The sequence below is a fragment of the Cibotium barometz genome, chromosome 17, assembly GCF_041138505.1.
Source record: "Cibotium barometz isolate CiBa-2024 chromosome 17, ASM4113850v1, whole genome shotgun sequence".
Classification (NCBI taxonomy): domain Eukaryota; kingdom Viridiplantae; phylum Streptophyta; class Polypodiopsida; order Cyatheales; family Cibotiaceae; genus Cibotium; species Cibotium barometz.
The window spans coordinates 47699524-47721484 of record NC_141062.1 but is presented as its reverse complement, the minus strand read 5'-3'; the positions used below and the strand labels follow the sequence as shown (position 1 = coordinate 47721484).

Sequence of the window (21961 nt, the reverse complement as noted above, 5' to 3'; positions counted from 1 at the left end):
GATCCCATGGCACATGAGCAAAGTCTTATTTTGAGAGTTAGGCTTGACTATTGAGGAGATTATAGGTGTTGATGAGGAGATGCGTGTTTGCACCGACTTCACTCTTTGGCTAGAGATACAAGAAAGAGTGCTAGCAGCACGAGATTCATGAAAAAAGGTGTGAATGATCTTGGACACATCACGACGTATGTCTAGCTTGCCTATGGTGGCTTTTGCATCCACACTCTTACACTAAGAAGAGGAGGAGGCTCACATGGTTTATCCAAACCAAGGGTAGGGAGAGGTGGAGGAGCCTCATGCGTAGGAGGAGGTGAGCGTGGGGTTGGCCCGCCAATGTCAAAGGCTACCCATTTGCGTGCTCTCCACTCTCTTTTCTGCTTGAGAGCAATCCTCTTTCGCTTAGATTCTTGAGTCTCATGGGCACGGGGTTTCCTATTCCCATGATTAGATTCACCATGATTAGCACTACCATCTCACATATAATTATTCCCATGATTAGCACTACTATCTCACATAAAATTATTGCATATTTATAATAATTAAAAATGAATTTTTGTAATTAACTTACTAACCATATTCAACTGATGTGGGACTTTGAAGTAAATTTCTAACCATCAAAAATGAAATTTGACCATATGGCCACATTATCCTCATAAATACCTTGTGTCATTTAATCAAGTAGAAAAATATTTTTAACAAAATTAAAGGTTTCATCTTTGCTTTTCTACGAAATTTGATATGGTGATGAGATATGTGATGTACTTATAGATAGAAGATTCGACAAAGGAGGAGACACATGCACATGAGATTCTATGTGGTGAGTGTGTGTAAATCAAGAGTATGGATTCACTGTGTTTCAAATAAGTTCCCAAGGTTGAGCTCGTGGGGGATGCTTGTGAGTTGTAACAAGAGGTAGCTTGTTTGAGATAACCATGGAATCGGCCTTAGTTACATCAATCATCTTCATCAATGACTTGAGTGCATGTGGACTTCCTTGTTTTTGAGGTGTTTGAGGACCTAGACATGGTTGACATACATGAGCATACAGAGGATGATCTTTTTCGTATGGTGGTACATCTTTTTGAGAACACAGTGAACATCGATAAAGATCGAGAGCAAGACAACCCCCAGAAAAGTGGCACTTTAACTTCTGAGGTAAATAATTCCATGTTGGTACCTTTGGTTATGGTTGATGCACATGATGTGGGGGTCTATGCGATGGTTATGTTGAGGATAACCAAGTCATTGAAGAATTTTTTAGTAAGCTAGAAGCCTTTGGTCTATGTTAATGAGCTTGTGCATATAATGGTTTACATACTCTATTTGCTACACTTGAGGCGGCACCTACATGTGATGGTTTGCATACTTTATTTGCTACACTTGAGACAACACTTACATATGAGGAATTGCAAAATTTATTTGCTATATTGGAGATGACACCTATATGTGATGATTTGTTGGTGAATGCACACAAACATGAGGAGGTATCTTTGGCACATGTTGTTGAGGTTTTAAAGTCTATAATGGTTTGTCTTCTTTATTAGCCATTGAGAAGTTTGGGATTTACATGTGGTGTATAAATATCTTCTTAAGAATGATGTGCTTGAGAAGCCAATTGTTGATGGAGTACTTGAGGACAAAGGATTTTGTTTACTCTATGTTGGCACATAGACATGGATTGTAAACAGCTAAAGGAGGTTAATTGGCCATGTGCTGATTTTCTTTATGATCATATGAAAGGGTTATCATGGCTTCCTCACACTTTGCCTTTGATCATAGATGAGATTTTACGTTCCATGGAGGAGATGATCTTCATCAACACATTGGGGGATCGATATCCACTTTGGCTACTCAAAACTAGTGATGACATCCACTTTGGGTGTGTCACAACTAGTGATGATGCATGGTATATTTTCTTCTTCTTTGACAAAGCATGATTTTGACACTATGGAAGCTTGGTGTCTCTCAAAGGGCTAATGCCCATGGACAAGCTGAATGCTAGAGAAAAAGAGATGCTATAAAACACGTGGTATAGTTAATTGCAAACCTTCGCAATCTCTACCTTCAATTGAGTAGACTATTCAACCTAGAGAGGGTAGTGGTTAAATTTGTCTTTGTGGTGGGATTTTAATGATCTTTTCACTTGTAAAGAAGAATCTATGTGTGTCACTCACTCACACTCTCTCTCTCTCTCTCATGCATGTGTGTGTACACACGTATGTGATGATATTCATATATGGAGATTGGAGAAGGTAGGCCTAAGGTGAATTGTAGCACTTTTGTGTTGGAAAGATCTAATATGCTTCACTACTTTTCAATGCCCAAGGAGTCAAGGTTGGACGAGAGAGAGAGAGACCACATGCAAGGAATCGTCCCGGGGGGTTGTAGGTATAAGAGGAGACGAGCGTTGAAAAACGCATATGCTACGCAGCACGTGCCAGGTTTGAAAGCATGAAAGTACATGTGCGACCTTGCACGTGCGAGATTGGTGATCTCCTAGCTACTAGAGGTACTTACCAACAAACAAAGACATTGAATTTTACAAATTTTGACCGTATTTACAAGTGATATCATGCATGAAACAATAGGACTTCAGAAAGTTTATTATATTATTTTGACCGTCCTCATCCATGAATAATATGCCTTCAGAAATTTTTAATTATAATAATGTGCTATAAGAATGTGGCTGATATAACAACACACCCATCAACTCTGAAGTTCAATGGGCTTGCACAGCTGAGACGGTTCAAACGTGCTACATGTATTTCTAGTGCACTTGCCAAGGTTTCTTGTTCTCTGCATCATCCAATTTTCTTAGATTTTCCCGATTTCCTATGGCTAAAGTTTGAGCTTGTCATTGTTTGATTTTTTGACTTTCTATGGCTAAAAGGTGGTCATTGTTTGGAACTCCCAAACGAACGTGGCATTAATGGATTTGGTTGACATACCCAACAAGTCTTTCAACATGTACCTCTAATTAATGAAAAATGATAATTATCTCCTTGTGTAATTGTAAAAATATACAAAAATCATATATTTTTATGACCTTTTTTTTGGAGTTGTAAATATACAATTTCATAGAAAACGTGTGTTTATATATATATATATATATATATATATATATATATTTGTGGATTATGACCCCAAATATAATATGTGTGTGTGTGTGTGTGTGTGTGTGTGGAATTGTAAATATACAACTCCACAAAAAGATAACTTCAATCTCCAAGAATATTTCTAGGATATGATAAGTATTGTTATACCTTCATAGATGCATTGTATCCATCACATCAAAGCTTTGCTTATTATAAGAGACATAACTGGAAAAAGGAGTGAAAAGAACATAATAATTATGCTTAGGTTTCCAAATGAAACAATTGGCACATTTCTAAGGTAGCAAATGAAGTAGCTTTCATGATGTACTGGTTTCATATGGCTTATTCCATTAAAAAATTCAAACAAAGTCATCAATTTCAAGGCCTGGAATGAATGGAGGTCTAGATTGTGAATAGAGGCAATCTGTGGGTTACAATCTTACAATTCTCCTCTTATATAATATATACATGTACCATGCACGTGGGTATTGATGGTTGTCACATATTGCGTATCAACTTTTTTCACCATAAATTAAAATTAAGTGCCCTAGTTTATGTAACCTTGTAATGGAGTATGCTTAGAAAGTTACATGTGTGCTAGCCAACATCTTTATTTTCGCTTTTTCTTGGATTTTATATATATATATATATATATATATATATATATATATATATATATGCTTTATATTTTGCTTTTGCTTGGATTTTTTAAATTGCAACTTGGCTAGCACACATGTAGCTCTCAACGCATAGTACCCCATTACGAGATTACATTAACTAGGGTTCTTGATTTTATTTTATGGTGAAAAAAGTTGATGATATGCAATGTATGACAACCATCAATACCCACGTGCATGGTACGCATATATATATTATATAAGAGGAGAATTGTAAGATTGTAATATATATATATATATATATATATATATATATATTTGTAATATGCAAGTGTCTTCATGCAATGAGGTTGTGTGGCTTACATACATGCTCTTCTGATAAAGATGTCATGTTTTCAACCCCTACTCATGCCACTTTTGTAATAAGGAGGGTGGGTTCCTATGTAATAAGGGTACCTTGTGAGCATGTTAAAGAGTTCCACTTGTCGTGATATAAAAAATTGTGACCCATATTTAACACATGGTTTTACCAACAATTATGCACGGGTGTTCACTTGTGCTTCTAAACATTTAACTTGTGATGTTTGGCTTCAAGGTTATATGTAAGGAAGAGGGAGGAGGGAGGTAAGGGAAGGGGGGTTATGAGGGGTTGTTTTGTTTTCTTTTGAAAAGTGCTCCCCAATGGCCAACCACAATGAGAGACTGACATATAAATAGAAAATGGGAGCTTTTGTCAACCATCGTATAGTGCATGCTAGCCGCAACTTTTTTTTACGGTTCTAGGTTTGATTTATTCTATCTATATCCCTCTAGCGTATTGTCATATGATGCTATCCCTTACATACCATGGTATGTAAATATTTTACATGCATGCAAGTTACGAAATTGGTAAAGAATTAGTCCACTTTTACAAGCACACCTCGCTTGTGGGCCAACTCTACATGCTTTTTGGAGGTCCTTTTGAGCAAGACAGAAGGATTCCCACTACACCCAAACTTTACCCATGGCTTGTCTATACCAAAGTACTTAAACGATGTCCTTGTTTGCTAGTGCATTGTAGTACTTGAGGGTGGAATTCCAATTACTTGATGTAGCAACATATGTAACAAGTCTAAAAAAGAAAGTGGTAAACCATGCATGTGAATTGTTAAGCAACAATAGTATGTTTTTCACAATTTGTAATATAATCTTGAGTTTATTTAATGAGATTTTTACGTACACACTCTCAGAAGGTCTTGCCCCTATGATATGTAATATGATCTTGAGTTTATTTTTCGAGATTTTTTTGCAATCTCTAATACTTATTTTCGAGATTTTTACTTACAAATCTATGCAAGTCTTGCCCCTGCCTACTTGTTTTTAAATGTAGTGAGAGTCAATTGAACTGAAGCCATGTCTCGAAAATATGAAAGGCATGTTTGCTACATTACAATGCTCGTGTTAATATGATTTTGAGTTAGGTGACCATGGTTAGAAACCACAATGGTTACAACGCTCATGGTTAATATGGTTTAAGTAACCATGGTTAGAAACCACAATGGCTTCAAAGTTGGAATTTGAAAAGACCAAAAAGATGGGTGAGATAAATGATCTTTACTTAAGTATGTTACAAACCACAATGGCTTTAAAGTTGGAATTTGAAGACTACAAAGATGGGTGAAGACTACACCAGGGAGGTAGGGTGGTTGTTTTTGTCGCTTGCTCACATACGCTTAAGAGTACAAATATAAAAAGAAAATGGGAGTTTTCATTAATTCTCATAAAGTTGTATGGCATATTGCTAAGACATTGCTCAAGATTTTAACCATGTAATGGAGGGTCTTCTTCTTCTTGATACCCACATCCCACTAGCGTACCATGCTAGGATGTGCCTTACATAACATGGTTGTAAACATTTTGCATGCATGCGAATTTTTTTCATGTGTGTTTAGCTTTCATTGCAAGAGAGTGTACTGAAAGAATTGCCATTTTACTAGTGCACCTTGCGGGTGTGGTGGTTAGGGATTGAAAGAACGTTCTTGGCATTCTCCCTTTGGGTGCATGCATACAAGTTCTAAAATTGGAAAAAAATAGACAAATTTTGCAAGCTCTCCATACTTTTCCAAGTTCCTTTTGGGTAGGACAATGTGCCCCCACTACATTCACCCTTTTCTCATTGCTTGTCAGTACCAAAATACTTAAATGATGATGATGCCCTTATGGTTCATTGTAGTACTTGAGTATGTAAATGTCATTTTCCTTTAAAACGAAACTAAGGAGTTGACGTAGAAAAATATATAATAAGTGAAGAAAAGATACCAAATTAATTAAACAATAATATAATTACTTGCAATGTATAATAATATACTGAATTATGTAACCATGATTACAAATCACCATCAAAGTTGGAATTCAAGAAGACTACAAAAACGGGTGTGGTAAATTTTTAATTAAAATTCTAGAATTACCCACTACAACTACATTTTTTGAAGGATATCAAAAATGTGTTCTCCTTTTAAAGGATTTTTTGGTCTAGTGGGAAGTGGATCTATGTTTTAATATTTCGGTATTTATAATTTTTCTAATTTTAGGTCTAAGCATTGAGCTCGAGTTTAATAGTACTTACAAGTCTATGGAGTGTTTGAGAGTGTGGGCAAGAGTGGGTTATTTTAAGCTAGGTGCTCAATTAGGTAACTACAGAATGCTTCTTAGGGCTTTTTACCCTTTCAGATAAAGGCACCAAGAGGGTTAATTGAAGATAGATACTCAATTAGATAAGTGGGGAACCCTTCTTAGGGAGGTTATTTGAAGCTAGATACTCAATTAGATAACTATTAGGGGCTTTTACCCTTCAGATAAAGGCACCAACAATGATTTTAGCTTTCAAAAGGAAGGCTTCTCCTCAAGGATGCCCTAGCAAATTATAAGAAAGAAATGCAAGACCAATTTCATCCCTTCAAATGAAATAATGGGTTGAAACCTAAGCCTGGTTCCAAACGTGCCGACCTCCCCATCTATACACCTGATTCTACCCTTCTCTCGATCTCGAGGAATTCTCTCTCTCTCTCTCTCTCTCTCTCTCTCTTTCTCTCTCTCTCTCTCACACACACACACACACACACACACGCAATTAAGCAGAGCCAGGCACATTGCATGCAAATCAACAAGAAGCAGGAGGAGGTTTTCAAGGCCAAGACAACGGTAGGAGCTCTAATAGAGAAGCTGTGGCAGCCCCTGACGGTGTGAAAAGTTTGAAGTACCGACACCAAAATGTGGAAGTGAATGAGGTAGCTCGGAAGGAGCTCATAGATAGCCTGTGGAGACGGGGAGAAGAGAGGAGTGTGGCCGTTGTGGCGGGAAACGCAAGCGTGTGCAATGGCCAGGCTGTCTGCAATAGAGCTCTGCACTATGAGAACCCTAACCCTAAAATGTAGATGAGATTTTGAAGGGCACGGCCATCGAACTCAACAAGCATTTTATTAAAGGAATTAAACCTATTGTTTTGTTCTAGCAATTAATTGTCAAGATTAGTCTTTTATTACTCCACAAGTTCTTTTATTTTCCCAAGAGGGTTCATTTCTTTAATCACAACCCTTAGTTTTTATTTTGAAAAGAGGGTTCATATCCTTAATCACAATCATTAAGGGGGAGTATTGAACTGGAGTCCTCAGCTTCAAGAGCTTAAGCTCTACACCATTGATTGAAAGGAGAAGATGTGCATGAATGGTGAGACATTATTGTTTTTCCATTACAAGAGAGGGTACTGAATTACAGATGCCATGACAATAGATTCAAACCCAGTGTCTCCCCGTAATCAGACACCGACAATACGGCTTGTCTATCTAAATTATAGATGCCATGAGAGTAGATTCAAACCCAGAACCTCCCGATACATAGGCACGGGCAACATCACTTGGCTATAGCCCAGGAGGCTGTGCTTCTCCTTTCTTACTAAAGGGTGCTGGCAAATACATTGCCCATACCTTGTAAGCATTATAAATTAGCAACTTGAGTACTCATGTGTGCATGTACTGGGGTAGGGGCACACGTCTAAGAAATACTCCATATATGGGGTCACACGTCTAAGAAATACTCCATATATGGGGAGAGTAACATAAAATGGGCCTGCTTTTTATGGATAAATTGTTTTGTTTTTGTTTTTCGAGCTGGGGTCAAAGACGAGCACCGTCGTCTCGAAGACTCGAGTAGAGAAACGCTTTTGTCATTAGCTTCGTCGTCTCGGTCATGAGAGCGATCTTTTTATGGATAAAAAGTCATCTCCTATTAGTATATGTACTTATGGGGCATACTTACATCATCAAAAGCTAATAAACAGCATTGTGCACTCAAGTCATATCATATATTTTTGCAACAACACCCACAAGGTATGGTATGTGCATGCGCTTATCGTTTGCACTAATTGCATTGGCCACTGAGAGGCCACCTACCTCCTATTCCATGCATCAAGCTTCCATTCCTCTCTCTCTCTCTCTCTCTCTCTCTCTCTCTCTCTCTCTCTCTCGCCCGCCGGTGTGGCAATTTACACATTGAGCTCCCAATTGAGAGATCCTGGGTTCAACAGCACTCCAGTACCATCATATGGGTCCCACCGGCTTGAGTATAGCATTTAAACAACTCCTCCACTCAACCAGCCTCATGTAAAACACTTCCATCTCATAAAGACTTTTTCTTCTGAAGGATCGAGGAGAGGAGACAATTTAAGACTTTTACTTGTATACACATGCATGGCAACCATGCATTGAGGTCATCTATGTTCTGAATAAGCTCCATGGCCATCCTAATGAAAAGGAAGTTTTAACAAAATTCGATGGATGAATTGAAGCTTTCTCAACATCCAAAACACACAAAAATGTTAAGTTGAAACTCAACATATACGAACTCAAACATAGGTTGCAGGTCAAGATCGCCACCCCTTGTTGAAACATGATCACCACTCATCAAAACGCGCAACTAATCGCCTTCACAAAGGAAGGAGTACGGTCATTGAAGACCCTAATATCCCATGTAAACATCAAATTAGAAAGGCCTAATTGTTGAGCCTAAACATGTGGTACCAAACACTTTCACATTCAAATTCTACTGCCTAGATTGAGCAAGACATCTGAGGCCATCTTTAGTTCTCCTGTTTAAACAAGTGACTTGCAATCAATGGCTGGTAAACCTAGCATGCCATGAGAAAGTACTACGTTTAAATCGTGAGCTCTTGTGCAACATGTTGCGCATGATGAGATTCAATAAAAGGCAATGCATTTCTCATTGAATTTTTAACACCAACACATCCCCCCTTACGTAGTCACAAGCGGCCACAACTTCAACCTTCCAGCGCCCAAATGTAAACATTACATAGAGCATACTGTAAACATTACATAGAGCATAGAGCCTACCAAGTTTTCTTTCACGGCAAGATCTTATTTATTTTAGTACCAGCTTGCCTATAATTTCTTGTATAAGAAAGAGAGTTGAGCAGCCAGCACCTAAAAGTGTGGCTGTGTTTTTAAGCCTTGTCTAAGAGGCAATATCCTCAAAGTTCCACAGACAAAAGGGAGCCTCGTTGTCTTGATAAACCATGTCCAAATAACTCGAACTGTCGCTTGTAAATGGCTGCTCACCAACAGGATAGGATGGTGTCACCAGCTTCAACAATACATCCAGCAGAGCTCTCTCTTGTGCATGCTTCAATTCGTTAAGTTTCAAAATGGCTGCCTCTTGTGGGGCAGGCTTGATTTCAGTCAGGGCTGGATCAGTCAACTTTGCAAGTCTTTCTCCCTTGACATGAAGTGTGCTTGATTGACAAGATGGGGAGTACCCATCTTCACCACCAAACTTGGGTACATGAGGGATGGTATCAGAAAACTTGATGGAAGTAGGTCCAAAATTGGACTCAAGTGAGGGCAGATCCTTCTCTTCACATTTGCAAGCGCGATGCATTATGGGGCTTGACAGTTCCTTTTCTTGCTTCAAGGGCAAATCCACCTTGGACATGCTTGACACCAGGTGAGAAGGTGCAGGTAAAGTAGTAGGGCTATGCAGCCCTTTGGAAACCCCGGTGTGCATGGTAGTGCAGAGAGCACTGCCAAATAAACTGGTGTTGATCGCAGCACAAGTGGAGTTTAGGGAAGAGCAGCCCCTGAGGGCCGAGTTGCTGCAATGGGAGAAGACTGGTATGTGCTGGAGACCGTCGTCCTGAACCATACGGTGACACTCATTCACCACAGGCACCATTGAGAAGTCAACTTGCCATTTGGAGTTGATAGGAGGTAATTCATCCTTCTGCTGGTTAACCTTGGACAAACAATTACCAAATTCCCCATTATTGGAACTAAAAGATTTCAAAGACCAAAGGCAACAACCCATCTTCAAAACCTTGGACGGAAACAAACTTATCACATGCATACTTTTGTCCTAAGGGTTCAAAATTTACCTTCACCACAGGGTTTCGGATGCTATCCATCTTGGAAGATGGCATAAAAATTGCTTCCTTCTTGATGCCACCGTCCATCTTGGAAGAAGGCTTGGAAGTTTTTTTCACCTTCCTTTGATTCTTTCTGCATTGGGGGGCTTCATCAGAAAAGTTTACCTTAGCTTTTTTCCCTCTGATATTTCTAGCTGCAGCGTCATAAGCGCGGGCCGCGCCTTCTGCAGTGTCAAATGTGCCTAGCCAAACTCTTACCCCCTTCCTAGGGTCCCTGATTTCAGCCGCCCACTTTCCCCATGGCCGCTGCCGTATGCCTCTGTACAGATGCTTCCTCTTCCTTCCAATGGTCTTCTCTGTGAAAGTCTCAGGTGTTTCCGAGCCTGCATGGCCATCACATATGTAAGCCATACATGCACAATTTGTGCACACAAAAAATAACTGTAGAAGGCATAGACACGTGCATACATACATACATACATACATACATGTAAAATACAAGGAAAATAAAAACTCTCCATAAAAGAAGTTAAGAAGCATTGCATTTATGCAAAAAATTGGAAGTCTGCAGTCGGTTTGTGGCATCCACATCCCCAAGTTTTAAGGAAGAAAAAAAAATCCATAGACCAAAAAAAAAATAAAATCCAGGAAGTATAGACAACCAAAGAAAAAACCCTTAAAAATGGTAAAGCTTTTAAAAAAATTTACTCATTCACTTAAGTGCTTTAAAAAAAAAACCCAAAAAAAATAATGGAAAGGGGGTAACATACCAGAAATCTTTCTTTCAGTTTGTGGATGCAAGGGGAGGGCAGGTGTTTCAAGTGCAGGGAGGAACACATCCTGGACATTCTCAGGCTCAGCAACTGGGGCATCAAGATCAACGTCTGTTGCTGTTGGTGGTGTTCTGTCAAAGCACTCTAGACCTACAAAGGGTTTGTCCTCCCAAACGGCCTCAGAGAAGGGGAGGTCATACAGCATGTCCACAAATTTGGACCACTCAGAGTCATGGGCAGCACCTCCATTGCCCTGGCCAGGCGAAGCTATAAAGTTGGAGATGATAGACCCCCCACACATGGTTTGAAGCTGATACAGAAATGCAGCAATTTGTTGCAAGGGGTTCAGGGAGCAAGAACCAACACTACAGCAGGTTAAGAAGAGGGCTTTGCATTACACTTTGGCCTACTACAATCTGCAGAGAGAGGGTTTATATAAGATTTGGTATAGTAGAATGTGGATTAAGAGAGGGGTTTCCCTGGGAGAGATTCGGAAGAAGAGAAGTAGAAAGGGAGTGAAAGATGGTTTAATTATGGAGATTTGAATGGGAAGTCAGGCGAGATTTTGGGCGAGGATGGGGATGGGGATGGGGATGGTGATGGTACATGATGATGATAGTACGTGTCTATGGGGGAGACCTGTGTGCACCAGTTGGTGCATGCATTTTGTACACATGAAGGGAGTGTTCCCTTTGCTTTCCAAACATTCAATTGCCATTGTGGCCTATGTAGTGTTATACACCAGCAAGGTGCATGCAACCATTGAGCTACCGGAGGCTCATCACCACACCCATTGCTATGTGGCTCATTGCACCACACCCATCCCACTCTCCTTTTGCCTTGTCAACACGTGTTGTCAATCACCTTTCAAACTATTTCTCAACTTGAAACTTGACCAGGCATCCTTTCCCTTAAAGCTTCTCAAAAATCTTGCAACCCCATGATCCTCTTGTCAAAAGTGTGGTCCTCCACATCCCATATTCTGCTACCTCGGCTTCTCAATTTTAGGGGCACTAGGTGGCATCCTTCTTGACAGGTGGAGAAAGAGCTTCGATTTGTTTGTGTAAGGATTGAGTGCCCAAGTTTTAAACTAAGTGTTTCGATTGAATATTCCAAGGAAAAAGTTGGGCAGACCTATGTGCATGTAACTAGCCCTTCTAACTACTGCTTGATAACATTATAAGGCTCGTACAATGAGAGTCAACCATAGAATCATCATGGTGGGCAATCACCCATGTAAGGGCATATACATCTATCAAACTTACAAAGCTGCAAATGCTACTAAGCAATGGTTTCTTGATATGGGCATTTACACACACGATGATGCAATCATCATGGATGACAGGCCATGGATGGACGATCCACCATGGAACCATAATGGCTAGCCTAGATTGCTAATTGGATTAAGTGTGGAAATGGTTGAGACCATGACACCTCATTCTCTCAATTAAAGTGAATATATCAAAGAGCATAGAAAGCCCCCCATGTTGTATCTTAAAACCTTTTAAAAATTTCAAGTGTGTGTGCTTTTAATGGTGCCACTATCGATGTGTATCCTTGATGCTTGTTGCAAATTCTTTTATGACCTTTACCTTTAGCAATATGCATACACTTGCATACAAGAATCTTTGAAGAGACAAAAAAGGAGAGGGAGAAGGTAAGGAGAGGGAGAAGGTAAATGAGATGGAGGGGTTAAGTTTTAAAATGACCAAAAAAAAGGGAGGGGTTGGGTTCTAAAATGACCCAAAAAAAGGCCCAAGTCACCGTCATGTTGATGAGGAGGTTGGAGAAGGTATTGTTTACCACTAGGCTTAGAACCCCCCACCATATGGCATGCACAACACACAAAACCAAGAAGCTATGTGTAGCTGAAAAAGCAACTGCAAAGATGCATGACAAGAACTCTTACGGATGAGGGTGATGATATATAGACGAGCACAAGTTTGGTTACACCACCATGGTTGAGAAGATCTCTTCCATGCCTAAGTAAGGGTTGTATACCACCATGGCCTCTACTGCTATTAGTAGTAGTGCTTAGTAATAATATAAACTCTTCCATGCCTAAGTAAGGGTTGTATACCTATACTATTTCTATTTGAAAAATGCCAATGTGTGACAATGAAGATACAGCTGGTAGCGATTACAAGGCACCAATGCACTATCCTTAAACAAGCTACACACAATAGTAGAAATGTAATCAATACAGTAATACTGGTATTTTGAATAGAAAGATGGTTGAAAGATCCAATGTATATTAGTGTGCCTTAGTTACTCAAATGGAATTACTAAGATAGAAGCTATATATTATATTTGAAAGCTTGTATGGAAGATTGGCATCAATTTTAGTAAATACCTGTGTATGTAGATTGTGGTTGGGTCATGAATTATTGTTGGATCAACTAGGTCATAATATAACCATTCTAATTTCATGGCAAAAAGTTTTAGCCATAAAGGTTTAAAGATTAGCCAACGTCATGGCATGAATATGATGCCAGATTGATAAATAGGTTATGGTCTTAACTCTGAATGATGGATAGCTAGGTAGTCCATCAATATAAGCCTCCATGAATCGTTTACAAAGCTTTGTTTTTTAATCATTGTTTTCATGTAGCTATATCTTAGTCCAATAATCAGTGTGGTGAATGACTTACATACTAAGCTGATTTTGATCACCACCAAGCTGGTTATAGCATGTTTGCTCCTAATTTATAATTAATTGGATACACCACCATAATAGTCAAATCTAGTAATTAGGATTATGGCCTTAAAATTTAACTTAGACATTGGGCTAGTTTATTGTACATATAATCATAATGAGCATGGTGAACAATGAGTTGGTTTTTTAATTATGATCTAAGTAAGATTAGACAATATCATGGCATAGCTACGTCCCCTATTCCATAGGGATCCATGTTGTTATGCCATTACCTCCCATGCTTGTCTAGGATCATGCGTGTGCTCTAAGTCTTATAGCTTTAAAGTTTTCTCAATTTTGCATTATCTAATGCTTGGAATACTACCTAGTTGCATTGGTCATAATGATGCTTTCTCTTGGCCTTCACAATGTGTTGTATGTGAGGACCAAGCTAGTACAGAACCCCTTCACCCCCCTCATTCTATATTTTTATAATGGATGTATTTTCATGGATGAAATCTTACCTAGATTTCAATTTAATGTTTGAAATTTATAATAATTTTATTCATAAAGCACCCATGCCAATGCATTGTAAATTTTTATCCTCCACACCTACCAACCCTAGTTCAATGTTTACCCTATTAACATTACATACAGAGAAAACCATCTCCTTATAGATTTTGTTTTTAATACATTTGCACAAAGGGTGACTCCCCCTTCTAACACAAGACTTTTCAACCCGATGCTTACTATTAAAGACAATGGACACTTGGTTCTTTTCCAATCTTGTCAAAACCAATCTAATTAATCTTAAATCTCGACTATATTCCTCTTTAATCGGTTCAAGCTCCCTCAAGTGTATCACTTTGAGATCCACAAATGCTTTAGATGAGAGATACCTTTATTGTTAAGCCTTCTGGCAATTTTTTTATCAACCTCAGATAGAAAGGAGATTCCTTTTCATATTTAGAACCCAAATTTTGCTGCTACCCAAATCGGCCTGGATTGCAAATGAATGCTCATACAATTTGTTTCTCTAAATTCCCTTTGCACAACCAATGGCCTTATTATCTCCATCAAGACCATTCTTGTTAAAGTGAACCCATAAGTCACAATTCATGAGCATTGAAATAGAAAGGAGTTTCCTCCTCATATCTAGAAGCCAAAGAACTTTTGAAAGAATTTTTATACAACCTTCTTTAGACATAAGTAAAATAGTACCTAAACCTTTGATTAGACACTTTCCATCATTCCTATTGCCACCATGATGTCATCTCCCACAAGATTTAAGGAGAAATACCAATCCTTATGACTAGTCATGTGCCTAGAAGCCCCACAGTCAATGATCCAAGAATTATCATGTGTTGAAACATTAGATGTCTCACTGCACACTTCTTCAATGGCAACAAACAACTCTATTTCTCTGTAGCATGATTGGATTCTTCCTTGGTCTTTAAAGTACCATTCTTGGCGTCTGCTTGCTTTTTCTTACATTCTTTGACTATGTGTTAAGGAATTTAACCTTTTTATTTTGATTTGAAGAGTTAGAATCCTCATTATTCTTCTTTGTGTTAGTGAAGAAATCCTAGTTGCCACCACTATGAGTTTGCATCCACGTCTCCTCTTCTCGAAGTAATGAACAGTTAGAATCCTTATTATTCTTCTTTGTGTTAGTGAAGAAATCCTAGTCGCCACCACTATGAGTTTGCATCCACGTCTTCTCTTCTCGAAGTAATGAGCTATACTTTTAAAAAGTGAGAGGAGTAGGCACTGAAGACACCAACATTCAAATATGCAATTAAACTATCATACTTAGGTGGGAATACAGTCAAACAGTGAGATCTAGGGAGAGTATACTCATGTTGTGCAGTTGATTCATGTGAGAAACGCCTCCACTATTACACTTGGTCATGGTGTAGATCTTTGACTCTCGTGAGAGAAATGCCTCCACCGTTTCACCTTCATTCAGCTTTTCTTATTAAAGAATTTGATTTTTAAGATTATGAATCCTTGAGGGATTTTAGTCTTGTATTGGCTCTACACAACAAAAACCATGCGTATGCAAGTGTGGTTAGGTTGTGATCTTCCACGCTTGTGATGATGCTGTAGAGAGCATATGCCTCCCTTTATCTCCAAGCTTGGACAAGGTTGTTGTCTACATCCCTTGTTAGGGGTGGGCAAACATCAACACCAAGATGGTTTCCTAGAGCTCATATGAGAAAAGAATATCCTTAAGCTTGAACTTCTAGAGAGGATAATTTCTATCGTTAATCTTTCCATTAGCATCGAATAGGAGGAAAGAATAGCCTTAAGCTTAAACTTCTAGGAGGAAGAATAGCCTTAAGCTTGAACTTCCAAGAGAGGATAATTTATGCCCTTAACCTTGAACTTCCAGAGAGGATAATTTATGTCCTTAAGCTTTCCATCCGCATTGAATGGTGGTGGGGGTGGGGTCTTGCAGAATATTCCATTTCTCCTAAGAGACTGCTCTATAGACATCAATTAGATGTTTTGTACCATGCTAGAGATTTGATACCACGTAAGAGAGGATACAACATGTGGCGTATATAACAAAATACTCACAAGAAGTAAGATCTTTCACATCATAAAACTTTAAAACTCAAATTGCATAATGCAAGCTTCAATGGCTAATCTGAAATTGCTAAGATGGAGGTTGTATGCTAGTAGAAGCTAGGGAGTAAACAGTGATGCTGATGGACTGTGTGGAGAAAGGGGGTGGCCGTGTATCTATATAGGCATGTATCATATGTAGGGTGGTCATGACATTACCATGTAGCAATCATGGTTGGTACCACCACCCATGATGAAGACTCCCTCCTCCCACGGTCATTCGAGCTTATCTTGGGCCTTGCAATGTCAAGACAAAGTGTCCAAGATTAAAGTCTACCTACTCCATGTGTGAACCATTATGAGATAATGGTCTAGTGTAGCATGTAGCCTATTTGACAATATGCCAAGAAGTCTCTAAAAATCTCGCTTCCTAGGCCACCTTCTTGTGTAAATACGAGGATGTCGGGTGCTTGACTTGCTCAATGGACAATATAATTTGAGTGGAGGAGTGGAGTATTAATATATCTAACATAAGTACCCTCAAGTTTGAAAAAGGTAGTTGTATTTGAATGAGAAGGATGAATCCAATATATTGATGATAATAAAATTACACTCAGGTTTGAAAAAGGTAGTTGTATTTGAATGAGAAGGATGAATCCAATATATTGATGATAATAAAATTACACTATCTACGAGATGAAGAAAGCGATGAAGAAATTTGAAACAATACAAATACAAGATCAATAATTTATGAATGATAGATAATAACTGAGGAAAGGACAAATCAAAAGGATTTTGTGTGTATACAATGTACCAAATCATAATGACTTGGGCTTTAAATAGCCTCATTAACAGAATGTGACCCTTGGTCACTCACAAGCTCCAATGGGCACCCAAATCTAGAAATAGCTTGCTCTTATTACAAGAATTTGGTAGTAGTACGAGTTTATACCGGGATCCCAAATGTAAGAGGCTAGAGTAGGTGCTCTAGCAATAATGCTAAGGAATGATATGTTTGTGGGGAAGAAGGTGGCGTCGATGAAGCCCATGGAAAGCCGATGTAGAATAATTTGAGATCCTATACAAAGTCGCAAAAGGAGGGTGTGCCATTTTTAGCATTGGCTTTCTTCTTCGTGCACTTGTGGCAACATGCCCTTAGTAGAATTTCACATTACTTTTCTTTAACATCGAGAAAAGGATGCTAAGTCTTTGTCTGCCCCTTTTGTGCTAACTCTTTACCTCTCCCTTTTATGTTGGCAAAGAAAGCAAAATCTATATCATTATTCATCTTCATTGTTAAGTCCTCCTTTCCAAAGATGGAGTTGAACCCCTCAAAGGTGAGGCCAAACTCCTATGGGATCAACACTTAAGTATGCAAGGCCTTTACTAGAAATAATTATGTATGCTATCATTTCGTCTTAAAGGTCCTTTATCCTTGTCAAGAACTCCTACACCATCTTCCCTTCTCTAAGCTTCTCACCTTGAACCTAGTTCACTTGGTTGAGCTTTCTGGTCTCATTTGAAGTCTGCAAAGCATTCTAGATTTAAAAAGAAAGAGATAGATATTGTACCATGGATAAGACACATTCCATAATCCCATAATTAAGTGTGCAAAATGCACATTCCATAATCCCATAATTAAGTGTGCAAAATGCACATTCTTTCCCTTGCCTTCAAGCCAACAAAAGAGTAGGGCTGGGCATTATTACACCACCTTCTGGGCTAGTTGTTGTAGTTGGCCTTAGGTTGTTCTTCCCAAAACCACCCTCCAAATAAGAATCAAGTAGACCTTATCTGTAACTTCTAAAGTGCGGTCCAGATTTGTATTCTCATCCATTCTTAGTGTGTGAGTTCTATTAGTAGCCATTCTCATAATCTAATGTTAATTAGACTTACAAAGAAGCTATATACAAAACCTAGAGCTTTTGATACCATGTAAGATAAGCTACAATGGTGGTGTAAAATTAGAACACTTACAAAATATAGGATCCTTTTGAAAAAAACAAAACTTAAGCATCCTAGAAGACAACAATAGATAGAAGTATAGTATATTAAATAAGCCAAAGATACAACAATGCTAAGTTCCACACCCATGCACTCATGTGGAAGGATCTTAGATCGCTGATAGAATTGCTAAGAGTGTGGATGTTCGGTAAGAAGGAAAACAAACAATGATGACCAATTAAATGTGTAGAGATGGGCCTTATAGTGCTTCTTCACTCATAAGCTTAGAGACACAGGGCAACCAATGTGGCTATGAGGGAATATAGATGTTTACATTTTATAATGTTGATCGCATGCTCGTGATCGCGAGTAGAAGACTTTGTTATGGGAAGAATTGAGAAGCTTAATGTTGTTATGTTCTTGATATTGAGAGACATGAAAACTAAGATAAAATACTTAGGTGAATAGAAATGCAATAATAATGGTTTATTGTTAAGCATGGGCTAAACATAATTAATGAAATATTTAAGATAATGCCAAGATGTTAATGATGAATCAAACACACTTTGCATTAGATAGAGTGGGCCTTTAAATATGATGAGATACAACATCATTAGGCACATTTATTAATGCCTAATCCTTCACCTAATCAAGCCCTTAACTTGCTCCTACCAATGATCCCCCTTTTCCATGATTTGTGGTGGGGCTAGATGAGATATTCTCTCCTTGATTCTTTTTTGGAGCTAGAGGCACCTTCTTTTGGAGGTTTCTACTCATGTGAATGCACCTACTTGATGTCTTTAATACCTTTCCAACCTTCTAGTGATTGGTGATTACCATAGTCCTTTTCTTCATAGTCCTTCTCTGTAGTGATTTCCAACCCCCTCAACTTTTACACTCATTATCACTTGTTTTTTAACACCCCCCCTCGAGTGATAAATTCCTATCTCTATCATGCTAGATTCTACATCCCATATTACATTCCATGAATGGACCACCATAGTTGCCTTTATATAATAGGCACACCATGTAGATATGACTTGAAATTTTACACAAGGGTAAGAGTCCAAGGGTAACAAAAGAAATGAGTAGCTATGCCCTTATTTCATTTAAAAGAGGTGAGTAGTTATGCCCTCATTTCATTTAGCATAGTTGTTAATGGGTCTTAACCTCCTTCCACATCCCATATTACATTCCATGAATGGACAACCATAGTTGCCTTTTTATAATAGGCACACCATCTAAATTTTACACAAGGGTAAGAGTCATGGGGTTACAAAAGAAGTGAGTAGTTATTACCCTTATTTTATTTAAAAGGGGTGAGTAGTTAGCCCTCATTTCATTTAAAAGAGGTGAGTAGTTATGCACTTATTTCATTTACAAGAGGTGAGTCGTTATGCCCTCATTTCATTTAGAAGAGTTGTTAAGGGGTCTTAACCTCCTTCCTAGTAAGTAATCTCCTTCTCTTTCTCTTCAATCATCATGTTTGATACAACTCAAAGTTGATGCCAATAATTCTTTTCTACATGTTCTATCTTACCACAATGGTGACACTTAAACTTGCTCCTTGGTCTTGGTCTTTGGTAGGCTTGGTTCTCTATGTAAGAGTGCTTGTTCTGCCATTATCGGTGCGGTCCTGGCTTTGATTCGTTGGTCTTCCTCCATCAGTGTTGCTTCAATGGATTCAAGAATTGGGTCAAGAAGATTCCTCAAAGTGGCCAACCAATTGCCCAAACTCTTCACTTGGCATGATTTTCATCAATTCGTTATGCCCTCATTTCATTTAGAAGAGTTGTTAAGGGGTCTTAACCTCCTTCCTAGTAAGTAATCTCCTTCTCTTTCTCTTCAATCATCATGTTTGATACAACTCAAAGTTGATGCCAATAATTCTTTTCTACATGTTCTATCTTACCACAATGGTGACACTTAAACTTGCTCCTTGGTCTTGGTCTTTGGTAGGCTTGGTTCTCTATGTAAGAGTGCTTGTTCTGCCATTATCGGTGCGGTCCTGGCTTTGATTCGTTGGTCTTCCTCCATCAATGTTGCTTCAATGGATTCAAGAATTGGGTCAAGAAGATTCCTCAAAGTGGCCAACCAATGGCCCAAACTCTTCACTTGGCATGATTTTCATCAATTCGGGAGCCAACACTAGCTAATTGATACATTATGCTTTTCATCTTGTTGGCATGTGCACGAAAGGATTCAGTTACTTTCATGTCTAAGCCAAAAAAAAATGAATCTTAAGGTTGATCTTGGAGTTCTTTCCCTTTGTCCCCCCCACACAAATAATTTATCTAATGCATTCCATGCCCCTTTAGAGTTCTTCTCTAATGCAATATGGTGCTGATGAACTTTATAGTTCTTCCACTAGAGGTGGGTGAGTAAATACTTGTGTTTACTTATAGACATCATCCGTTATGGTATTTAACCAATTGAAATAAAGAACGGAAAGCTAATTAGCTCACCCATTCAAATGGCTGGCTATGGATGATATAAGAGCTTGCTAGATATTGATAAGTATTTGATCTACTCCTATTTATTAACTTATGGTCAAGAAAGAGGAGTAGATTAGATACTCCTATTTGATCTAGTTCTATTTGTGGTATGAGAGAGTTTTTCATTGGTGTGAAATCTAGATACTTTTATGGGCGTGAAAAGTAAAATATTTTCACGATGATATCATGTGGTCACCTTGGGCATATGACTTGTGGAGGTTTCTTGATGATGTAGTACTCCCCTTGGTTAACGTATGTTGATTTTTTGGAAGACCCTTTATGGCATGAAAACTAGTTGAGTTTTTCAAGTTGTGAAAATCTAAAGTAGATCTTGGTACCAGAAGATTCATGCCTATTTTAGTCTTATATAAAGCACTTTATATGTGAAAAAGGACAAGCAAGATTTGCTTGTTGTCATTCTCTATCTATGTAGATGACATGCTAGTGATAGGAACCACATAGAATTTTACTATAGCCTTTAAGGCTAACCTTACCTCGAATTTTGAGATGTCAGATCTTGTTCTTTTGCACTACTATTTGGGTATGCCATTTATACATCAAGATGATGGTAAAGTCATTAATAAGCAGTCAAAGTACATCTAAGCATTGCTCAAGAGGTTTAACATGGAATGTTGCAAACCTATCTCTACACCAATGGAACCTAGTGTAAAGCTTAGTCTACAGGATGTTGATGAGCCATTTGACATAACCACTTATGATCATCAAGGGTGGAGGAGAATGTCTTAAAACAAAAACCCAAAAATAAGTCACATACTCCTAACCCAACATAGATAAAGATACATAAACTGATGAGGTTAAGGTATCTTAGAAGAAGGGGAAAAATGATGTACAAGACCCAACTCCAAAAGAGGTTAAGCCTTCAAACAATGCAAAGCATCCACCTAAAAAAATGTCCATAAAATCACAAAACCCATATGTGATACTTATTACAAGTGTTCAAAAGAAAGTTTGTTCTTGGATGGGCATGAACAATGCAACCTGGTCACAAGTGTTCCAAAGGCATTCTTCTCCTGGAAAGCCTTCAATAGTTCCTAAACTCTAACACTAATAGAGAAACAAGATGTGTTCCTACTTCAAATTCAAAGGCTAGTAAGCATGGCTTAGAGGCCAGTGAGCTTGGCATAAAAGGCTCAGAGCCTCAATAAGCATTCCTTAAAGGCTTAACAATCATGGTCTTGGCGAAAGAATTAGAGGTCAGGCCCTACTTCGGAGATAAAAGACAGCCTACATCGGCCAACCAAAACAACCCCCTGCCTAACACCTCCAATCACTCTTCAAAAGTGCCTACATAGAGGCAACTTGCAATTAATTGTGTTGGGGGCTATGTAAACCCTTGTCTAGAGGCGATTTCAAGGCTTCATAATTTCTTATTCATAATGCTAGGCTTCAATATTGTAC

General features: G+C 38.5%; 1 protein-coding gene across 1 annotated transcript; it reads right to left on the bottom strand.

The window, feature by feature from the left end:
* Positions 1 to 8933: 8933 nt before the first annotated feature.
* LOC147630101 (uncharacterized) lies at positions 8934 to 11606 on the bottom strand. Its single transcript, XM_086811722.1, has 3 exons — positions 10895 to 11606; positions 10134 to 10507; positions 8934 to 9994 (listed from the first exon to the last, which is right to left on the bottom strand). Exons 1-3 carry the CDS (start codon positions 11196 to 11198, stop codon positions 9218 to 9220), a joined length of 1455 nt encoding a protein of 484 aa, XP_086667848.1. The 5' UTR covers positions 11199 to 11606; the 3' UTR covers positions 8934 to 9217.
* Positions 11607 to 21961: the final 10355 nt, after the last annotated feature.

What these genes read in the sequence shown, in the direction of transcription:
- LOC147630101 (XM_086811722.1), bottom strand. Translation starts at nt 11,198, where the DNA reads ATGTGTGGGGGGTCTATCATCTCCAACTTTATAGCTTCGCCTGGCCAG. An exon ending in AACTGAAAGAAAGATTTCTG is followed by an intron (nt 10,508 to 10,894) that starts GTATGTTACCCC and finishes ATGGCCATGCAG; the next exon opens with GCTCGGAAACACCTGAGACT. An exon ending in TCCGAAACCCTGTGGTGAAG is followed by an intron (nt 9,995 to 10,133) that starts GTAAATTTTGAA and finishes TGTTTGTCCAAG; the next exon opens with GTTAACCAGCAGAAGGATGA.